General features: G+C 47.6%; 2 protein-coding genes, 1 long non-coding RNA gene and 1 other non-coding gene across 5 annotated transcripts in view; 2 read left to right on the top strand and 2 right to left on the bottom strand.

The window, feature by feature from the left end:
• The first annotated feature begins 72 nt into the window (after nucleotides 1–72).
• LOC122691959 lies at nucleotides 73–3,667 on the top strand. Its single transcript, XR_006340546.1, has 3 exons — nucleotides 73–292; nucleotides 1,991–2,826; nucleotides 3,137–3,667. It is a non-coding gene; the product is annotated as an uncharacterized LOC122691959 (long non-coding RNA).
• Nucleotides 3,668–4,516: 849 nt separating this feature from the next.
• Nucleotides 4,517–11,301, bottom strand: LOC122691958 (regulator of G protein signaling 9 binding protein). Its single transcript, XM_043899060.1, has one exon. It carries the CDS (start codon nucleotides 10,644–10,646, stop codon nucleotides 9,933–9,935), a length of 714 nt encoding a protein of 237 aa, XP_043754995.1. The 5' UTR covers nucleotides 10,647–11,301; the 3' UTR covers nucleotides 4,517–9,932.
• LOC122693011 lies at nucleotides 7,684–7,876 on the bottom strand. Its single transcript, XR_006340814.1, has one exon. It is a non-coding gene; the product is annotated as a U2 spliceosomal RNA (small nuclear RNA).
• A 383-nt stretch (nucleotides 11,302–11,684) lies between the features above and the next one.
• The window catches only part of ANKRD27 (ankyrin repeat domain 27), a 58,346-nt gene continuing 52,271 nt past the window's right edge, over nucleotides 11,685–17,759 (top strand). Inside the window, exon 1 of one of the 2 annotated variants that reach the window (XM_043899055.1) lies at nucleotides 11,685–11,819. The gene's annotated coding sequence lies outside the window, so the exon portion shown is untranslated. The other variant, XM_043899054.1, reaches the window with a different exon arrangement.

Here is a 17,759-nt window from a genome sequence, read left to right as displayed (position 1 = left end):
TCGCTGGCGCCTGCCTGTAAGGAGGGTGTGGTGGCGACACAGAGAAGCTCCGCCTCGAATGCCCGTGTTCCCAGCCAGGTCACTCTCGTGGGACAAAGGCTGTCACAGCCACGTGCTAGGAGGGCCTCATCTTCCTCACCCAGGACACGTGGACTAGAGCAGGAATGCTTAGGGTCACATAATGACTGTCGAGGTAAAAGTGCGATGCAAACCTGGGCCTGGTGACACCTACCTGATCAAACAAAACCTGAGAACTAGGACTTTCTCGATTAAACAAGGAATCAACAAGAGGGTATGTTTCCTTTGGCGGGGGGTGGGAGGCGGTGAAGGGGGATCCAGGGGGTAGGTGTCGGAGCTTTGCAAACTGACATCAACCCCAGCAATGAGAAACTGACGGATGAACCAGATACCAAAATACAAATTTCACACTGCACAGTCTGAGTGTGAAAAGTGCTCCTTGAATCCCAGGACAAGCTCATGCCTTGTGATCTGGGACACCTTTTATTGTCAAGGGCACCTGGGACCACCTTAAGCATTTTAGGTCATTTGATAATTTCCTCTTTCATGAAAAGTGAAAGTGTTAGTCACTCAGTTTCTTTGTGACCCCATTGACTATAGCCTACCAGGCTCTTCTGTCCATGGAATTTTTCAGGCAAGAATACTGGAGTAGGTTGCCATTTGCTTCCCCAGGGGATCTTCCCCACACAGGTATCAAACCCAGGTCTCCCCCAATGCAGGCAGTTTCTTTACCACTGAGCCACTGGGAAACAGTTTCTCCTACAATTGCTATTATAGTTGATCACACATTTGTTATGTTTTTGGATGAGTATATAGACCATGGGCTTCCCAGGTGGCACTAGCGGTAAAGAACCTGCTTGCCAGTGCAGAAGGCATAAGAGACATGGGTTTGATCCTGGGTCGGAAAGATCCCCTGGAGGAGGGCATGGCAGCCCACTCCAGTATTCTTGCCTGGAGAATCCCATGGACAGAGGATCCTGACAGGCTAGTCCATAGGGTTGTATAGTGTCAGACGTGACTGAAGTGACTTAGCACAGAACACTTACAGACCATACTCATTAAGCTTCATTTTCAAACTATCATTCTAATGTGGGATGTTTCCTGGGAGAGAATCCAGAGATGGCACCAGCTGTATTTAGGTTGATTTTTTTGTTTACATCATTCTCTAAAGATGCAAATACATGTATGCTGACCACATCCCAGAAACAGGACCACATGTTTAGAAAAGCACACACAGAGGGCACGGGAGCACACATGTACTGGCAGATTGGGGTTTGGGGAGGTGGAGTCTGCCGAAGTTCATCCATCTCAAGTCTCTTCATAATCCACAATTGGGGACCTTTCCCTTATCTGCTTTCCCACTACATTTGGCTGTCTGCTCCGAGACAATCATTTCACAATCTATTGTAGAGATCAGGGTGGTACCCCGGAGCCTATGTTTTTACCAATCCCCAACCATCCAGGTGATTTCAGTGCTTTGAGCCATGGGAAGCCATGGTGGTGACATGATGAAGTTTGTATCTTCAGAGGGCACGCTGACAACAGCATGATGACTCAAGTGGATGGGGCTGTTCTGGAACCCTGTGGAATGTGCTGGGGAAGCAATACTGAGGGTCTGAACTAGGAGAGTGACTGTGAAGAGGGGGAGAGGTGGGGAGAGGGAATGATTTATTAGAGAGTATTTAGGAGGTAGAACTGTTGAATATGCAGAGCAAGGGAGAGAAAGGAATTAAAGTTTTATCTTGGGAGATTGGAAACTCAGTAGCTTTAAACAGTAAGCATTTACTATCTCAGTTCCTGTGGATCAAGAGCATCTTAGCTGGATGATTCTGTCTCAGTATCTCCCATGAGACTGTGGTCAGCATGTCAACCAGGATTTGATTAGGGGCTGGGGGATCCATTTCTACAATGGCTTGCTCATATGACTGTTGGCTAGAGGCCTCAGTTCCTCACCACACTTGCCTTTCCACAGGGCTGCCTGGATGTCTTCAAGACTTACTTGGTAATCAGTGATTCGGAAGAGAGGAGGGAAGAAGTCATGATGCCTTTCCTGACTTAGCCACAGAAGTCACACTCCACCACTTTCACAGTATCCTACTGTTACACTGGTCAGCTCTATTCCATATGGGAGGGGACCACATAAAAACACCAGGAGGTAGGGATCATTGGTGGTCATCTTGGAGGCTAGCTACAACAGTGGATAAAAAACCATCTAAGCATTAGGAGAAAAAAGGTAAATTCCTCTATAGTCTTTGACCCAAAATCTAGAAGCATAAGGGAAAAGATTGATCAATTTGACACACCATGCATATTTATAACTTTATTATGACAACAGATACCATAAGTAAGTCCAAGATGTAATAAACTGAGAAAATTATTGTGTTTCACAAAGGATTGAGAGAAAAAACAGAGAAGAAAAAAAACCTCAAGGGACTTCCCTACTGCTCCAGTGGTTGAGACCACCGAGTGGTCCGCCTTCTAAGGCAATGGACTCATGTTCAGTCCCTAGTCCAGGAAACTAACACCCTACGTACCACAGAGTAACTAAGCCCTTGTGCTATACCTAGAGAGTAGCCTGTGTGCCGAAACTAAGACCCAAAGCCGCCAAATAAGTAAATATTAAGAAAGAAAAAACCTCCAATTGTGTAATGGGCAAGAGATATGGAAAGACAGTTCACTGTGATCTACATATTTAAGGTCACACATGCTGCAAGTGTTGGAATGTCTCCAGGCCTATCGGCATGTCCTCCGGGTGCCCTGCCAGGCACTGTTCTGCCGGGAGCACAGTGTTCTACCCCAGGCCTGACAGTAAGTATACACAGCCATCCCTTATTAGAGTTGGCAGTTCCCATGTGCCACTTGATCACAAGAGATGAGTGACTTTGTTTATGACAGTGGTTGCCTACTTTAGAGAAGGACACGACTCTCAGTTCTTATGTTTCACTTGTCTGATCCTCCCCAGCTATCTTTATGATAATAAATGTCCTCATTTAATTTATCATGACAGGCATGATCCTGAAAAAAAAAAAAGACTTCCCAAACATGTTTGTTTGTTTGTTACCCATAGCTATCTACTTCAGTGAGCCTAGATTCACTTCTGTTGTTTGTTATTTATCAGGTTTTTCCATGGAAAAAGAAAGGAAGAGCCTATGTGTGGCTAGATGACTTCACATAGAGAGATGACTTCAGCTTGGAGAATCAATAGTGGGCAGGAGAGTGTGTTCAGCCTGCCCGGAAATAAAGACGTCATTGCGGTTAAATGAGATTCACCTATGAGTGACTGGCAAATCCAGTGCACCAAGAATCACCACATAAAAATGACTTCTCAGAATGTTTTTTGAGAAGAGTTTTAAAAAGGTTCATGTTTTCTCAAAAATGCATCGATTCTATTTAGGTGACAGTCTGGAAAAGGCAACACTGGAGGGACAGAAATCAGATCAGTGGTTGCCAGATTTGAGGGTGAGAGGAAAGGATTGCCTACAGAGGACAGGAGGGAACTTTAGGGTGGTCATGAAAACATTCCATATCTTGGTTGCAGTGGTGATTACATGGTTGTATATATTTGTCAGAACTCAAAACTTCACACCTCAGAAGGGTGAGTGTTACTCTATTAAAATTATACCTTAATAAATTTCACTTTAAAAATGTACAGATTCCAACTTCTAGATAACCTAAATTTCCTTCTATAAACGTGACCGTTTTATTACATACCTTTTCTCATTTGACACGTTTATCAAGTTTTAGTTTTCAGATTGGTTTGTAACAGATTGCACCTAAATTATAGGAAGTTAGTATTTCCATATGTATTGATTCTTCTGCCCAATCATTCCATTTTAGGCAGCCAATATTTATTGAGCCTTGTGCCAGAAAAAAATCTTCCCTCAATATGACTATGGGCCTTCCCTGGTGGTCTAGTGGTTAAGAATCTGCCTGCCAATGCAGGGAACACTGGTTTGATCCCTGGTCCAGGACGACCCCACATGCCTCGGAGCAACTAAGGCTTGTGCCACAACTACTGAGCCTGAGTGCTGCAACTACTGAAGCCCATGCACTGACAGCCTGTGTTCCACAACAAGAGAAGTCACTGCAATGAGAAGCCCACCCCCAGAGGAAGTGCAGCCCCTGCTCGGGGGCAACTAGAGAAAGCCCACGCAGCAACGAAGACCTAGCACTGTCAATGCCCCCCAGCACAGTCAATACCCCATGAAGTCTTTATCATCATCATCAAACATCATCAAACTTCATCGTCATCAAACTTGTGACCCCATGGACTATAGCCCACCAGGCTCCTCTGTTCATGGGATTTTTCCAGCAATAATACTGGAGTAGGTTGCCATTTCCTCCTCCAGGGGATCTTCCCTACCCAGGGACTGAGCCTGTGTCTCCTGCATTGGCAGATGGATTGACCACTGAGTCACCTGGGAATCCCATCCTATGAAGTATACCCTCTTATTACTCCCACTGTAAGGATATGGAAATTGAGGTCAGGGAGATTAATGAACATCTTCAATAAGAATGGATCAGAATTCAGGGGTACCCAGGATTCTGTAGTCAGTGTTCCTAACCTTGATGCTATTGTCTTGATAATACATTTTAAAACATGCTTCTGTGTGCACCCACGGCTGACTCATGTACAGCAAAAACCACCACAATATTGTAAAGAAATTATCCTCCAATTAAAATGAATTAATTTAGGAAAAAACATGCTTCTGATTCCCTGTGGGTAAGATTCTAAAAGTTCTGCTTTGCCTGTTTGTGGCTCCTGGTGGGGTAAGCGTGTGTGTTCTGAAATCATTTCTCATTAAAATTGAGACCCTAACTGTTAAAATTTATATTTTAATAACTAACATTTTCTAGATAAGAGCATTCAAACTTTATTGTAAAAACAATATAACAATATTAAATACAAATATATTGAAAAAATACCATTTATAATCCCACCAAACATTAACAAACATTTTCATTTATGTATATTTCTTCATAGATCTTCTCTATGTGCCTGACACATACCTACAAACAAAAGACATTCAAATTTGCTTTCTGGGGATTTGGTCCAGTCCATGTTCCCAATGCAGGGGGCCCAAGTTCCATCCCTGGTCAGGGAACTAGATCCCACATGCTGCAACTAAGAGTTTGCATGCTGCAATGAAAGATCCTGCATGTCACATCCTGAATGCCACAACTAAGACCCAGCACAACCAAATAAATAAGTATTTTAAAAATTCCTTTCCTGACGACAGCATGTTGAAAGGACTCTTAAAAGTTATTTTGTCAACAGGAGTTTTCATTTGGCTTATTAACATTTGTCATATAAGCCTTAAGGTTATAACATTCTATATTCAAACACCAGAGAAGAAGGATGATGAAGATTCTCAGAGCACTGCAATGAAAGCACCCAGAAATCCTCTTTGGAGTGAAATGAAAATAAGTAAATAAAAGAGAGGAATGCTTTTACATAAATCTAGCCTGTGCTCATGGACGCAGGGCATGTAGTCAGTTCTTGTACCTTTGGTCAGTTCCTAAGAGCTAAAGGAACAGTATTTGAACAGGACTCTGATCTATGTTGACCACAGCCAAATAGTGTTCTTATGGAGATCTACTGTTCTTCCTGGATTCCATCTTCCATGAAAAGAAGAGTATGATTGTATTGTAGAAAAACACCTGGAGATTTATAATCCTGGCGTCCTTCTGAACATCTCTTTATGTAATGAATTCTGTGAAGTATAAATATGTTGACCAGGAAATTCACTTCAATTTAAATGTACATGAAGAAGATTAAGAATAACTTAAAATATCATAATAGTTGATAGCTGAATCATTTAAGGGTGCCTTTTCCAAAAAAGTTAGGAATGCTGCATGTTATCTTCCTGCATTGCAGGCAGATTCTTTACCAGCTGAGCCACAAGGGAAGCCCCTTTAAATTATTAATAACCATTTTAGTTAGAAGCATCATTCAGACAGTAGACATGAAGCCTTTTACTTCCAACTAGGGTCTGATGCCACATTCAAAACAACCCGTGCTGTGCTAGTTTCCCAGCATCAGGTAGGCAATGCCATTACAGTTCTGAGGGTACAGGGCAGTTACAGAAAAGGATTCTCCAAGACTCCATGACAAACTATGGGATTTCACATCTGTAATTTACCAGAATCAGTTTAGGTTGCTGGGTACAACCAAGTGTTTAATAAACACTAGGCCTTCTTGGATTTACAGTCTGAATTTAAAATTCTAATCTAAATACTATAAATAAGTAGCATCTTTACACACTTACAATGGACTAAAATCACAGTAAGCTTAGTTCATTCTGATTTTTAAAATTCATATGGAAGTTTACCACCAGACTAAGTTTAGATAAATTGTAAGATTCCATTTTAATATGCACCAAAACCAACAATAACAACTCCTCTCCACATCCCCACCCCCCAAAAAAAGCCCCCGACAAAATAACTCTTCCCTGTCTAACTGCATTCTGTTAAATGTTTTTGAGTTCACCAGTCAGGACCCTCCGATTTCACAGATGAGGGAAGGGAGACACAGGGAAGTCAGTGATTCGTTTGAGGTACTTGGAGAGAAAGGCAGAGCCCTGCCCACTGCAGCTGGTCTGGCTTTGTAGGAGGAGGCACTCCCCAAAGGAATACAGAAGTCAGCCCTGTAGCACTTCTATTTCTGAGGGTGCTTTACAGGCTCACACTTTGGGGCTTGCACCCTTAACAAACACTCATTACAGAATAGAGAACTGCATCCTAAAAATCAACTGTCTAGCTAAAAAAAAAAAAAAAAAAAATGTATGAACGTGCATGTTGAAAAAAATGCAGCATGATCAGGGTTCTCATGCAACCCAGAACTCTCTTCAACCCAAACTGCTTTTCAGTCATTGGACATCACACATCTCTTATGTAGTTTACTATAAACCTTAGGCAAATCATGAATTTTATGCTCTGATTTGACTTCCCAAAAATATTTTCCCTTGTGGCATTTAAAAGCATACATTCTTAGAGTACATAAAAAAGAATTTGCCAGGCATTTTTTTCTTCTATAAACATTGTTCTGTTCTTTTTTTCTAATAGGAATAGTTGAAAGTTCCCGTGATAAGTGTCTTGACATTACAAGTTCTTGTCATATCAGTATCAGATAAAGCTGTGCTATTTCCCCCAAAGAGAAGCCAGGTGTATTTTCTCTTACAGATATTTAACATATGATAGATTTATCAATATAATAGCACTTAATTTTTGAGGTAAAGACCCATCCTTTCACTTGTACCTTTAATTTAGGAAAGTTGACTCTTAACACTGACCGTACCCTATATACTCTCTATTAAATATTTGTAATTTTTAAATGACTTGTATCATGGTATAAGATCATACCAAATGTTTTAAGAAATTAATGGCTTTGATATCCAACCTCTAAATTGAATCAGACTTCTACCAGAAAACAACCTCTTGAATTATACGGAGAAATGAGATCAGGGAGATATTGTTATAGGACAGCCTATTACTCAAGCAGAAGGAGATTTTGCTCACATCACAGAGCAAAAAGTTCTATTAGGCAATGTTACAACTCCAAATAATGCCAGATATTATGAATATTTAACAAAGAGGTATTTAGGTTAACAGAGCCACAGGATAAATACGTTCATTCTAATTCAGCTTTTTTGGTGTGTCGACAGTACTTTATCACTGATTTCAGTGAACAGTGGATTCTCAGAACCAGGTACACGTCTGATTGCACGTGTAAGTAAATACTCAAGGATCTGTCAAGTGGATGGAAAGAGTGAAAATAAAGACATTTGCTTGTCCCAATTGCCCTCTATGGATTACACAACTTCTACACTTGATCTTAGCCAAAAGGCTGAGAAGTGATGACTACACAGCTTCTAACAGGTTGTTTCTATAACAGATTCTGATGAATCATGAACCAAAACACCTTCATAAGAACAGTCACAATTTTATAGGTCAAAGAATATATTTAGGGCTTGGTTTTTAGGGATATTTTCCAACACTGTGTCACAATATGCCCCAGCCTGAGAGACATGAGGTGACAGAGTCCATGCTTTGCCCCAGGTGGATGAGAAAGCAGGGAGTTAGAAAACTTCCTATGTCATTTCTGAAGGTATCCTGGAAAGGCAGGTGTAAAAAGAAATTTACATGGCCCAATTCAGATTCACCCAGACTGGATGAAGCAGAAGGAATTCCTTTTATCAGTTATTATTGCAGAACTCTTAATCAGCTTAAGATTTTGTGGATCTTTTAAAATCATTATCACAGAAACACACAAACAGGTTCTGTGGTTTAACTATCTGTGTTGAGGAGTGGGACTGGGTGAGCGAGGCTGGGAGAGTGGTCCATAGGAGTGAGCTGTTGGTACTGATATTTACTTTTGACCCTTGGCCCTTCAAACTGCCCTGTGAAACACTACCCATTCCCTCCTCTGGGTCCTCTTTCTCCCCTCTGGGGTGAAAAAGAGAAAAAAAAAATTCTTACCACTTTTCAGCCGAATCAGTTTCTGGGCTTTATTCCAAATTATCTTTAGAGTTAAATGCATCTGTTTTCTCAGTCTTTCTTCCCCAACAATGCTCTCTCTGAACCACAGGTGGGGAGTTGGTGGCACTGCTCAGGCAAATTCCAGCCTGGGACCTAGGGTGTTTTCCACATTTCCTTATTTATTGCCACAAAGAGGCTATGGCTACTTAACTTCTGTCATCTAACACCTGTGATTCCAATAGTTTATGCTATGATCTCCTGCCTTAAGACAGATTTTCAAAATAAATGGAGATGTTTGTTTAGCAATCTAAGTATGTAAGTAAAGATACCATGTATGACTCACTGGCAACTGTATGAACTTGTGGCCAAATAAAAAATCAGCTTTGATAGCACACAATGTGGTCATATGATTTTTTTAAACAGAAGATCTTTTTTTTAAGCTCCTTAATTTTGAAGTTAAAGCTGTTACTTACATTCTAACCCACTCTCAGGGTTGATTGGCTCAAAACCTCTGTGCCCAGTGATGTCACTTGACCCTCTCAGGGGGGTGTCCAGGTCAGGGAGTTGTGCAGCTCCCTCCAAAGCCAGCTCTCCTACTGGCTAGCAAGCAAATTCCAAGGGATAGATAGGATTAAGGGCTCCAAAGAGGATTCCCCAGCCCTCCCCCAAAGGAGGATCAAAAACTCTGGTCTAGTTCTGGAACAAAAATAAGCCCCAGTCAAGGAGAAAGTGCCTTTTTGGATAGACTGAGTCCCTTCCCAAAGTTTGTGTCCCACCCAGGGAGTCATTTTCAGCAGGCAAGCAGGTGCAGAAGTGTGTAATGCTGCCCTGTAAGAACGCCCTTTGCATGAACTGCTATTTGCACACTCTCCTAAGCTTAGGCCCCAAAGGATGAAGGTAATAAAAACTGCTCACATCTTATTACATTTGCTTTCTTGTTCCAGGAAACAATACCAACACACAAACACAAAACAGCGCCCTCACCCCACTCTTCATTTCACCCCATCCTCTTTCCAAACTGCCTCTCTCCGAGAATGGGAATCACCCGCAGGGGTGGGGGCACCAGGCTCAGCCTCAGTGTAAACACGCCCCAGCAGCACAGGCGGTAAAGTATTAAGTCGGAGGAATCTCGGGTCACTGTGAACGGTTTTCTATTAATAGGGGATAAAGCTCTTGCATACATTAGCGATAATGCCCTGATGGCCCGCGCAAAATTAACTCCTCCCGGGCCAGCAAGAGGGAAGCCACGTTCTGCCCAGACAGATGTGTGCTTGAAACACGCGTACAAACATACACGTTACACACACGGTGCTTTAGAACCGCTCCCCTTAAACATGCCAGATCCCATTTCCATCCCTAGTCCAGGCGGTTGCAGAGGTTCTCCAGGGGTGTCTCCGGAGAGGGGTTGGTGGAGGCGGGGGCCCGTCGGGTACCGGTCAGCTCAGCTTCGCCACGCACACCGCCAAGGCTACAGCCGCCAGCAGCACGGCGCTGAAGATGGTGGCGGCCTTGGCCTTGCTCAGGTCGCAGGGCCCAGTGCGCTGTTCTACCGACACGCCGCCCACCGAGGAGACGCCGGCGCTGGCGCTGGACAGGAGCTCGGCACCTGCCGCCTGCCGGGCCTGCACCGTCCAGCGGGGCACGTTGACCTTCATCTCCATATCCTGGATCATTTCGCCCACCTGAAGGATCTCCCGCTCCAGCTGGTGCAGGTCTTCCACGTCGAAGTCGCGATGCGCCTCGTGCCGCAGGCTCCGGACGCTCAGAGCGCGAGCCGCTACGCCGGTCGCCCCGCCTTCCACCCCTGTGCGCACCAGCGGCCGCCGCGGCTCCTGCAACGGAAACTCAGTGCCCAGGGCCAATGCACGCCGCATGTCGGCCTCCAACAGGTCCAGGCAGCCGGAGAAGGCCACCCAGAGGCGTTCGAATTCGGCGCGCTCCTCGGCTCCCAGGCTCCGGTCGCGCAGCGGGGCAGTCAGCCGGACGCGGATGGCCACCGCCAGCTCCTGCGCCTTCTGGCGCGTCTTCTGCAGCTCCTCTCGCAGGTTCTGCGAGTCTGCGGAGCCGCCGATGGTCAGCACCAGGTGGTGATAGCATGCGGTCGCCTTATTAAGCGCGTCCAGTAGCGCTTTGCACTCCTCCTTCGCCATGGCGCTGCTCTCTCGCGCAGCCCGGCCGCCTGCGCCCCTCTCACCTTCACCCACTCAGCGCAGCAGGATGCAGCCAGCCTCGACGGCGTTCCCCGGCCGGACGGCCCGCGCATTCCTCATGGCCTGAGAGGAGCTTGGCGCTGCCGCTGCTCAGGGTCCACGACATGTGCTTCCGCTGACCCGGCGCGGAGAGAGCCCTGTTAGCTGTTTGCCAATCCCTCATCCATCCTCCCGAGGTGCGCTCCTAGTCACACGCCGAATCTCTGCGCGGCCCTCGCCTCCACGGTAGCACCTGCGAAGCCCGTGTTGAGGTCCCCATTCTCCTCCCGTGCCGTCGCCAGGGCTAGCGGGTCGCTGAGAGCGCCTTAGCCGCCGCCAAGGGCGGCCGGGTCGGGTTTCTTAGGATCCGCCCACCCCCGCCTGTCCTCGCTGGGCGCTCCCATCCCCTGGACCAGGGATAGGCGGGGCCCTGAGCGGGGAAGTCACGTGCAGGTCCCCCATCTCCCCCTCCTCTGCACTCCATTACAGTCTGGAATATTAGCGCTCAGCAGATCCAACCCTCCTCTGTTTTTGAGAAGGGGAAACTGAGGCTCAGATTTAAAAGAGGGGAGGGGGATCAAGATCACGCCACGTGCATGTGAGTGATGAGGCTACAAACTCAGGGGCTCTGACTCTTAGACCCAGCCAGCGACGGAAGTAGTATGCTTCGTAGGACTGGACACCCCTGTCCTCCAAACCGAGTAGTAAAGGGCAATCTGAGGGGCGGGAAGGCTGCCCTATCTCCCCATCCTAGTCCAGCCCGCTGTCCAGCAACGGAGCTTGGACCCCACCCCTTGTGTCAGATGTGTTTTTCGGCCCCGCCCCTCCCGTTCCAGGCAGGCGCAGTCGGTGGCTCTGGGCTGGTCCAGTCTGAGTAGGAAGTGTTGCACGCCTCCTGAGCCCCACCCCCGGCTGGGCGGGCTCAATGATTGCTCTGCGCACGCGTCACTCTGAATAAAGGCAGCTTCTCATTGGTCTGACCAGAGTCCTAGGGTGCGACTCCGCCCAACGGGGGTGGGCGGTGCAGCAGTTCTGCCGCGTTGGGGTGGTGGGCCCTGAGGTCTCTACCGAGGGGCCAGGAGGTATCGGCGCCACTCCTGGAAGGGCGGGGAGTGAAACTATGTAGCCTTTTAAGTAAGTGTCCTCCCTCCTGTCTCCTCCCGCGCCTCCCTTCCCTCGGGACGGCTGCGCCTCTGGGCCCAGAGGCCGGGCGGGGCCTCGGAGCGGAGAAGGGGGAGGGGCTCTTTCCTCCGCCGGCGCCCCAAGCTGGGCTGGCTGTCCCCGGGAGGCCCCCGAGGCCTGGGCCCATCGCGGAGTGGACTGCCGCGCCCGCACTCTCCAGCTCCCGTCCGCATCCTGGCTCTCTCTGCCCCTCGTGTGTGTTTGCGGGTCGAGGGGTGGGGTTGGCGAAGAGTGCGCCCTCTGACCCCCGCGGCATCAGGACAGGTTAGCAGGTCTGGGATCCCGGGAGCTCAGACTTGGGGGCAGCAATAGGCAGGGCCGTCGCTCACGGGTTGGGTGGCTTCAGGGGTTTAAGGGAGGCCTGGCGGGGCGGGTGGAGGGGAGGCTGTGGATGGCAGGCTGTGGATGGGGGTGCTGATCCTCGAGTCGGGCTGTCGTGGTCCCCGTGGTGATGGAGGCGCTGGGGGGAGAGGAGGGAATCCCTGCTAGCCTGCCTCTCATGGGGCGGGGGTCTCCTCTTCCTGCTGGGTTAAGATTCCCCCGGGAAAACTATGAAGCACCAAGCGGTGTTCTGGATTCTGAGTCTGTTCAGTTCGTTGAAAATGGACTGCCCATTGGAGCGTGAGCAAGGCCTTGCGGCTCTGGCCGCCCCTGGAGGTGCTGGGGACGTGGTCGCTTGCGGTCGTGCAGGGCCACGGGGAGCAAGTGGCGCGTCTTCCTTGAGGATTTAGGACATTCGGGGAATGAGGCGCAGAGGAAACTGTAGGGGACTCCTAGTTTGCCTTGGGAGCTGGAATTTTCCAAGTTTTGTGGGTGTCCGGAAGAGAGACCCCTATTTTGATTAGATAGTGCACCCTTCCACCAGCCCTAGAGAGGAGCAGCAGATGTTAGCAGGATATTTACATTTCCAGGCACCTTGCCAGGTTTGACATTGAGGCAACCACCCCTGCCCCCAACCCCATCCAGAGGGCTGGGTTCAGAGATCTCTCACGCAGCAGTCTGTCCTTTAATTGGATGTTTCAGTGGTGATACTGTGGCCCTTGGCCGTCTCAGCCACCTATGAGCCAAATGGGGCCTTGACCGAGAGCAAGAGTAGTTTTTAGGATAAAATGGGTAGAAGGGAGGAGAGCCCATCTCTTCCGGGAGCTCTGTGGACAGCAGAAGGAGATGAAGCTGCAGAGGTGGGCAGGAGGCCAGGAATAAGAGGGCCTCCATGCCAAGCGAAGTTGAGAGTGCATCTGATAGGGAGTGGAGTAGTCCTGCTCAGGTCTCAGTGTTGGAAAGATCCTGTCTTTCAGGTGGACAGGTTTGCAGTGGATCAAAGGTCAGGGCCTGAAGGCCTGGGGCGGAGGGGGGGGGGGGGGGGAAATGCAAGATGGGAGCAGAAACAGATAGGTCTCACAAGTCCTAGTGGCAGAAAAGCAGACGGGGCCCTGAAGCTGGGTGGACATCTGCGGTGAGTTCTCCTCACCTGGCCTTGTCACCTGTGCCAATCCCACGTGGCAGCACTGCTGTGAGGGCAGCAGTAGTGTTTGCCTAGGGCCTGGGCTCCAGGTCCTCATCGTGCCTCCTTGTGGCTCTTGGACTGTGTTGCTCTCATGAAGGCAGGTGCTGGGATTTGGTTCTACACATGTCTGCCTCTGTTAGTGTTTTTTTTTCTCTTCTTTCAATGTGGACCTGATCTTGGCCAGGCAGCAGTAAGCAGTGGCATGAAGTGAGATCTTGATTTCCTAGCCAGGAATCGAACCTGGGTAGCCTGGATGAAAACCAGGAATCCTAGCCACCAGAACAGCAAGCACTAGAGGCTAGAAGCTATTTTTCCCTGACCTCTGCCGCCAGTGCAAAATGCATTTCTCACAGAGCCAAAAATGTAAATGCAGGTACAAAGTTTACTAGAGACAAAGCATAACAAGTGTGAGAAAGCACAGAAAAATTGTTTCGTTAAGACAGAAGCGAGACAGAGATGCACACCCGGAGAGGAAGGGTGTGGACGTCCCCTCTTTGAGGAGGGGCACAGAACAGAGGCAATTGTCATTTATATAGGACGGTTCTTCCGATTTTAGTATCTGTAGCATGTGTTGCTGAAGTGAGCACAGGACAGTTCTTCAGGGTCTTTGTTTACCTTTAGCCAATTACCTGGTTTCTTTTTCCACACCTGAACTGCTCTAGGACCCTCCCCAATATGTGTGCAGAACTTTTTTCCAGGATGGATTCTGGCCCAGAGGTCTGTGGAATGCCCTTAATATCACATGTTACGGGGTGGTGCCCCCTCCTTTTTGACCTCCAAGGAGCCTTTCTGCACATGTGAAATGTCTCCCTTGGCCCAAGGCCGGGACATACCTGATCTTTTAACAGGATTTAGCCTCACTCTGCCCCTGCCATAAAAATGCCCAATGTCTGGTTATTTACCCAATTCCTGTTGCTGGTTTTTATATCAAGGTGTAGATCTTGCAATATAGACAGGAGTCTGGTCATAAATATGTCATCCTGGAGCCCGTTTGTCTCTTGCTTCAGGAAATATAAACAGGGGGTTGGTGATGAATGTCAGGCCTGGAGCTCATCTTCTTCCCACCCCAGGAGGTGTGAATAGGCCAGTTGTAAATGCCTAGCCTGGAGCCCATCTGTCTCCTCCTCAGACAGTTTTTAAAGTCTTTATTGAAATTTGTTACAATATTGCTTCTGTTCTGTGTTTTTGATTTTTTTTTTTTTTTGGCCCTGAGGCATGTGGTATCTTAGCTCCCCAGCCAGGGATCGAACCTGCACCCCCTGCATTGGAAGGCAATGTCTTAACCACTGGATCACCAGGGACACCACTGTTAGTGTTTGAGTCAGGGCTTTCCATTTATGAAGTGCCAGGGTTAGGTTGGTGTCCAGTAACTTCCTCCTTCCCTAGAGGAGCAGGGGAATGTGACCACGTGATGCTCGAGTCCAGATCTAGAAAGGGTTCAGACACGAAGAGTCAGACACGATTTGTCCTGAGGTTGCTTCCACATCCGAGAGAGCACCGAGAAGTGGTCCTTGGTGCTCCTGCCCAAGGGAGTTTGGTCCAGTGACTCCCCTGCATTCCCAGGAACAGGGTGTGGAGTGGCTTTCTGAGGGGTAGCTGTGTCCCTCCAAACTTCCCTGCTTCCAGCCCTGAGGCCTTCTCTCCCACTGTGAGGCTCCACATTCCAGTCAGCTCTGTGCTTAGCCTGCTCTGAGCACGTTTGGTTTTGGCTTTTTGCCAGCGCTTGCAGGCCCAGCCCCTCATCCTCCCCTGCATGTGGGCGGTGGATTTCCAGCTCCTGGGAGAAATATAATCCCTCCCTGGGAGCTCAATCTTCCTCTAACACCTCACTGTCATTTTGTTCAAGTGGACCAGCAGTTACTGCACATCTGCAGGGAGTCAGGCAGCCAGGCTTCAAAGTGCTTTGAAGAAGAGCTTTGAGAAGCATACGGACAGGAGCCATAGACGTTAACAGAAGGACACAAGTGACTGTAATACCACACGTTACATCATCAAATTGCTTCCATTTGGTATTAGGCAGAGATGCATACCAAGTTTTCCCTTTCTGCCTTTTCCTTCTGAGTCACACATGAAGCCCGCTGGAGAATATTGCTCATCAACTGGAGAATACGCCTGGTCAGGGTCTATGGTCAGGGAGTGCATCTCTGGGAGGTGCAGGCTTTCCTGGGCTAGCTTCTGCTGAGCTAGGCTGCACACTATCACCAGATGGTCCCTGATAACATAGACTCATCCGGGCTGGCAGGACAGTTGAAGACCACAAAACCACGGGTGTGCACACCACCTCCTAAAATGCCCAGCACTGGGCTGAGGCCTCGCTTGACTCTCCTTTTCAAAATAACCTCAAATAATTCATGTGCAAGGGTATTTGGTACCTCTGACTAACTTCACTTGGATTTTCTGTAAATCATTTCATCATTTGCACTTAAGAAAGGGTGGAATTTTGTGGGTTTTTTTTTAAGGAGTTTTATATGAGGTTTCATACCTCTTTCCCTCACATGTGACTTTAAATACAAAACCAATTCTTGCAAGTAAACTTGTCAGATTTTTTAAAGCACATACCCCTGTATAAGAATTCAGCTCTGGCATTAAGCATTATTACATATTAGTATTTTTTTTAATTTATTTGGCTGTGCCAAGTCTTAGTAGTGGCACACAGGATCTCCTGTCTTTGTTATGGCGTGCAGGATTTTTTAGTTTTGTTGTGTGGGAGCTATTAGTAGTTCCCCGACCAGGGATCTAACCTGGGCCCCCTGCATTGAGAGTGCAGAGCCTTAGCCATAGGACCACCAGGGAAGTCCCTGATTATTACATATTTTTAACACTGGGACCAAAAGGTCAAGAACAGTGCTGGGCAGAGTTCTCTGTATCCCTACTGCTGGACAGGATTCAGTCATTGGCAACCAGGAGACTGATGTCCAAGAGCAGGCATATGACTTGGACTGAAAAACAGCCAGCTCCATCCCATTCACCAGCAGTGGGTGCTGAGAGTCTTCTCTGTTTACAGTTCATGCATTTGAACCCAGCGTTTTGACGTGACATTCAGGGCCCTTCCCTTCTCTTGCTGCCCCTCTCTGACCTGTTCTGTCTGGATTCTTATTATTTCTCAGAGCTCATTTTCACAACTGGTCAAGAAGAGTTTAGCCTTGAGTTTATTCCTGTGCTCCCCAGGAACATGTTCCAGCCTTCTGATGCTTTCTTTGGCCCTGCTGTGGTCCCTGCCAAGGATGCCCCCCACACGCCCCAGCCCAACCCCATCCCTGGCACTGCTTTCTCCTTACCTTTCCTGGCACTCTTCTGTTTCTGGGTTTTAAGTCTTCTTGCTTCCCAGCGAGGTGGTTCGTTCCTCCATCAGAGCCCACCCTGGTCAGGTCTATCTTGTAGGCGCGGGTGTTGGGGCTCTGCCAGCATCCTGTCTGAGGAGCAGGAGGAGTGTCCCTTCTCAGTTTTAGTCTGACCTTGTCTCATCCTGTTTCTCGTGTGGTTTTTATCTAAGCATCTTTACTTTTGTGCTCCGCCGTGTAGAACCAGCTGTGTCCGGAACCAGCACAGAACTTTGTGTTCTTGTGACTCTGCCCCAGCCAAATTATATTATCCAGTTGTTCTGGTAGGGACTCATAAAAGGATTATCTGGGCTCCAGTAATAGTTGCCTTCAACGATTTAAATACCTAAATGGTTGCAGAGCTGGGGCCTGCCGAAGGGATTATATGGAGCCATTTTCATGCTAGGCTTTTCGCCCTAAGAGGATTTGCAGGGAGCTCAGGGGACTTCTTCAGGCAGTCCTCAGGAGGGCCTGCAGCCAGGACAGCCCAGACTGGACCAGACCGAGGGGATTTGATGCGGAGCCTGTTTGGCTGTCTGTCACGGGGAGTTCTTCTATAAGGGAAATGCAGCGTGGAGTCTGTGCCTCCGTGGCTTGTGTGATATAACCCCTAGGCATAATTATTTTTACGTGATGAATGCAGTGGTTAAAGGGATGAGTGTTAGAATAAATTCTGACATCCATCTAACCTTGATTTGGACAACTGACCCTCAGTTTCTTCATCTGCGACATGGGGCAATGATACCTGTGGTTATTGTGAGCATTAGTTGTATTTGGTTACCTGTAGTTATTGTGAGCATTCAGTGGGATGAGAATGTGTAGAAGTCATCACAGTGTCTAGACCAAGGATGCTCTCAAATAAATTGTGGCTGTTTTCAACATTAGACTTTAGGGATAGAATTCATAATGCACTTAGGCATACGGTTCTGGTGTTTTCCCAAAGAGGCATTTTGGAATACTGTTACAAAATGAAAAAGTAATTCAGTTTTTCACTTATATTTCATTCATCTGCTTGTATCAAGGGTAAGATTACTTGATGCCCTTTACTGTTGCTAATTTTCTCTT

The sequence above is a fragment of the Cervus elaphus genome, chromosome 4 (genome assembly GCF_910594005.1).
Source record: "Cervus elaphus chromosome 4, mCerEla1.1, whole genome shotgun sequence".
Classification (NCBI taxonomy): Eukaryota; Metazoa; Chordata; class Mammalia; order Artiodactyla; family Cervidae; genus Cervus; species Cervus elaphus.
This window is presented reverse-complemented; position numbering and strand designations above follow the sequence as displayed.

What these genes read in the sequence shown, in the direction of transcription:
- LOC122691958 (XM_043899060.1), bottom strand. Translation starts at nt 10,646, where the DNA reads ATGGCGAAGGAGGAGTGCAAAGCGCTACTGGACGCGCTTAATAAGGCG.